A 4464-nucleotide genomic window follows, 5' to 3' on the forward strand; every position below is an offset into this window, starting at 1 on the left:
CAAAAAAAAAAAAAATGATTAATGATGTATCCTCGTCCTTTATATCGACAATTACAGACTTATCTAATAAAATTTATCTTCATTCTTCTTTCTAATCTAAAATCTGCAGATGCCATTTGCGAATAAAAAATTCAAACTTTCAATAAATATAATAAAACAAAATTAATAAAATATAATAAAAATATAAATAAAATATATGTAAAAAGATTAATGAAGTATAAATAGTATTCATTTTTCTTAAAATTATTGGAACTGTGTCACGCAGTAATTAGAATTCTTTGATAGATATATATTATAAGGAAAATCAAAACATGGATTTTGAATCATAGATGCGAAGATAATTCTATTCTGTTAATAAATTACTAAATCCCGGTAAAAAATGTTGCATGCATATGTATAAATATGTATAAACATACATAATCAGACATAAATATTTATAAATATGTATAATTATACATGAAATATGTCCATACGTGTTTATACATCCATTTATTTTGTAAAATTACTTTTTAATGTAATAGAAATAATAATAGTAATATAAAAACATTAAAAATAATTAAAAAGATAATTTTCGCACTATTTGTTTTAGAAAAAATCAAGTTTAAAGAAAAATTATTATGTATCATTATACATAAAATTATGCGCAATTTCTTTTACATTTTTTCTTGTTTTTTTCTAAAACAAACAATGCGAAAATTATCTCTTTAATTATTTTTTTATGTTTTCATATTAATATTATTATTTCTATTACACTAAAAAGTTATTTTATAAAAGAAAGAAAGATGTATGGACATATTTCATATATAATTATACATGTTTATGCGTGTTTATACATATTTATACGTATTCATGCATGAAAAATATTTTATCGGGATATTACGAAAATATTTTTAAAAAATAAAAAATATTCATAACATGTGGCAATAACGAAGAAAAATAATATTTTTAAAAAGTTTATATAGGTAAATCATATCTTTTTGATTAATCAGATTGATGGTCACTTAATTAGGCTATGTTTGGACGCTCACACGCTTTAAGCGCTTATAATTATCATTCTGTTCTAATTGTTCATTAGACAAAGTAGAAGCAAGAGTAGAAGCGCTAAAAGCATGAAAGTATACAAACCGAATGCACTGCGTGCAATATATTATACGTATATATCTGGAATATTCCCTTCACTCATCACGAATCACATGAAGTTCATTTATTTCTCGAAATGAAGTGAAAATTATTTTCTCATTTTTACAATTTTCACCTCATTTCAAGGTACACAATTGACTTCCAAAACGCAGCGAACAATCTATAATAGAAGGGACGCAGGGTGCGTTCTTTCTTTAATATGCGATAAACAACAAGGATAAAATGATATATCATGCGTACTATGCGTGAAACGAAACGTACCTACAGTCACTTGTATATATACCAACATATTCATACATGTGCATGCAATGTATCACTTGTACAGTACTGTATGTACGCACTACTTGAGATCTGTTTTCTATAAATGAACTAGTATATTTTTTAAAGAATTTTAAAGTGAAAAAATATACACGATTGGATATTTAACGAAAACGAGAAAGAAAATTCTAATGCAGGAATAAAAAGCAAATCAAAACAGGTCTATAACCTATTAATGTATAGTGTATTATAGTATGGAGTTCTGTGTATTTCCATGTCTTTTTCTTTGGCTATAAAAGTGGTATATAAATAAATAGAAACATGAAGAAAGAAAAAACAGGTGATAACAGTCGTCCCTATAAGTTAGGTAAGAATAACGGATGCATCTTTGTTTAATAATCGTCTTTTCCAAGTTATATTTTTGACAATTGTTTCCAAATTAATTTTTATTAATATTCATTGGAATTTTATACTATTGTTTTATACTATTAATTATAGTCATCTAACAGAAAATAATGCATATCTTACATGTCGTCGGGGAATAAAAGAATTATATTTTTTATAGGTTATGTTCTAGAAGTTAAATTATGTACCAATTTATGTATTAAGTTGTATGTCTTTATTTTTATTGACATAATTAATGCATTGCAATGTACTTGATATATTACAGCTCATCAAATATTAAGTTTAACGGGAATAAGTTTTCAAAGAAAAAGCATAATTGGTTTTGTCGAGTTGACAGTTATACCTCTGCGAGATACACTAAGGCTGGTAAAGCTTAATGCTAAACAATGTAGAATATATAGAGTTTGTTTAAATGACACTTATGAAGCGCCTTTCCAATATTTTGATCCATTCTTGGATATCTGTCAAGGAGACAGTAAACAGTAAGCGAATTTCTTTTGATAGTTTAATAATATATTCAAGATTATTAATAGACTAACTATCAATTTTGTTATAGACGATCTTTGGAATTTTTCTCTAATATGCACTTAGCTGCAGCTCAGAAAGTTGATCCTGACAACAACGCTGGTGAATTAGTAGTTCAAATACCACCAGATGCAGCACACTTGGTTGCAGAAGGCCGAGGCTTAAGGATTAGCATCGAATTTTCTTTGGAACAACCACAAGGAGGTGTACATTTTGTAGTACCAAATTGCGAAGGAACTTTAGCTGAGGTAAATTTAGTTGTAACTAATGTTCTTTTTTAATGAACTCCAAGATTACAATATCATGTTTTATTTAGGATTTGATAGAATGGTGCAAATTATATTTTAGATTTCCAGATGCTTTGTATTCTAGTGATAATGTCAATTTTTATAATCTTTCTTTATGAACTAAATGAACTAAAATTAATTTCAATAAACATTTTTCATTAAGCAATTTTAACTTTATATTTTTAAAACTAATTATTTGTAAACTCTATAATGCAATAATATTTTTTCATAACAATGTTATTTTTATATGTTAATCTTTTTTAGAGAGGTGCCCATATGTATACATACAGCTATGAAAATTCGTCTAGATTGTGGTTTCCATGTGTGGACAGTTTTGCTGAACCATGTACTTGGAAATTAGAATTTACTGTTGATGATTCAATGACTGCAGTTTCTTGTGGGGATCTGATCGAAGTAGTTTACACACCGGACATGCGGAGAAAAACATTTCATTATGTACTCAATACTCCTGCTTGTGCTCCAAATATTGCATTAGCAGTTGGGTAAGTAAATAAAAACAATTAATAAATTATTTTATGTATAGTATGATAATGTAAATTCCTTTTCTAGACCTTTCGAGATTTTTGTGGACCCTTACATGCACGAAGTGACTCATTTCTGCTTGCCTCAGCTTTTGTCATCTCTGAAAGTATCTGCAAAATATATGCACGAAGCATTCGAATTTTATGAGGAAACTTTGTCCAATCGATATCCATATTCCTGTTACAAACAGGTCTTTGTCGATGAAATAGACGAAGATATTAACGCCTATGCTACTATGAGCATCTTAAAGTAAAATTGATTTCTTTTATTTTATGTGCGATTAAGCTTTAATGTACTTGCTTATGATTATTTGTTTATTTACAGTACAAATTTACTACATTCCACTGCAATTATAGATCAAGTATACATTACTAAAAAAGCAATGGCACAAGCAATTGCAGAACAATTTTTTGGATGTTTCATATCTATGCAAAATTGGTCAGATACGTGGCTACCTAAGGGTATTTCCACTTATCTAACAGGACTCTATGCGAAAAAATGCTTTGGAAATAACGAATATAGAGAATGGATTCAATCTGTAAGTACTTATAAATCACAATATATTCATATTTACTCTTTTCAGCTTGTCAATTCGATTGTCTTAATTGATATAATTTTTTTAAGGAATTACAAGAAGTCGTGAAATATGAAGAACAATTCGGTGGTATAATACTAGATTCATCTCAAGCACCAGCACCATTACCCATTGCAGCTAATACTCCAGCGCCTGCTCCTCGGGCTCCCGATCCTGGATTTTATTTTCCTATTAAAAATTTACATACCATGTCTCCAAAATATATTGAAGTTCTTCGCAAGAAAGCACATCTAATCATGAGAATGCTGGAGCATAGGATTGGCCAAGAATTATTGCTTCAAGTAAATATTTTTTTCTTTTCTAAATGCGTAATAGTATTAATTTAACACTGTTAATTATATACTTAATTTTTTATAGGTATTTAATAAACAATTGTCTTTAGCAGCTAATGCTGCACAGCAAAAGATTGAATCTGGCTTGTGGTCGCACATGTTAATTAGTACAAATGTATTTGCTAAAGCTATTTTTACTGTAACAGGGAAAGATATGTCAGTATTTATAGATCAATGGGTAAGAACGGGAGGACATGCGAAATTCAGTCTAAGTTTCGTATTTAATAGAAAAAGGTATTTTTAAATTTAAGTTTATTTAATTGCATTATCTTATATATCTTATATATTATCAAGATTAAAATAACATATATATATTAGGTGTAGTAAAAAGAAATCCATTATTTTTCCATTCAATTTCATGCAAAAATAATGGCTTTCT

At 27.9% G+C, this 4464-nt stretch overlaps 1 protein-coding gene across 1 annotated transcript in view; it reads left to right on the forward strand.

The window, feature by feature from the left end:
• Window positions 1–1719: 1719 nt before the first annotated feature.
• Window positions 1720–4464, forward strand: part of LOC105619902 (transcription initiation factor TFIID subunit 2) — a 5981-nt gene continuing 3236 nt past the window's right edge. Inside the window, exons 1-8 of the mRNA XM_012201418.1 lie at window positions 1720–1765; window positions 2069–2285; window positions 2360–2576; window positions 2880–3118; window positions 3186–3407; window positions 3483–3696; window positions 3783–4034; window positions 4111–4319. Of these exons, the coding sequence (XP_012056808.1) occupies window positions 1720–1765; window positions 2069–2285; window positions 2360–2576; window positions 2880–3118; window positions 3186–3407; window positions 3483–3696; window positions 3783–4034; window positions 4111–4319 (1616 nt within the window). The remainder of the gene's footprint in view (window positions 1766–2068; window positions 2286–2359; window positions 2577–2879; window positions 3119–3185; window positions 3408–3482; window positions 3697–3782; window positions 4035–4110; window positions 4320–4464) is intronic.

The sequence above is a fragment of the Atta cephalotes genome (assembly GCF_000143395.1).
Source record: "Atta cephalotes unplaced genomic scaffold scaffold00023, whole genome shotgun sequence".
Taxonomy (NCBI): Eukaryota; Metazoa; Arthropoda; class Insecta; order Hymenoptera; family Formicidae; genus Atta; species Atta cephalotes.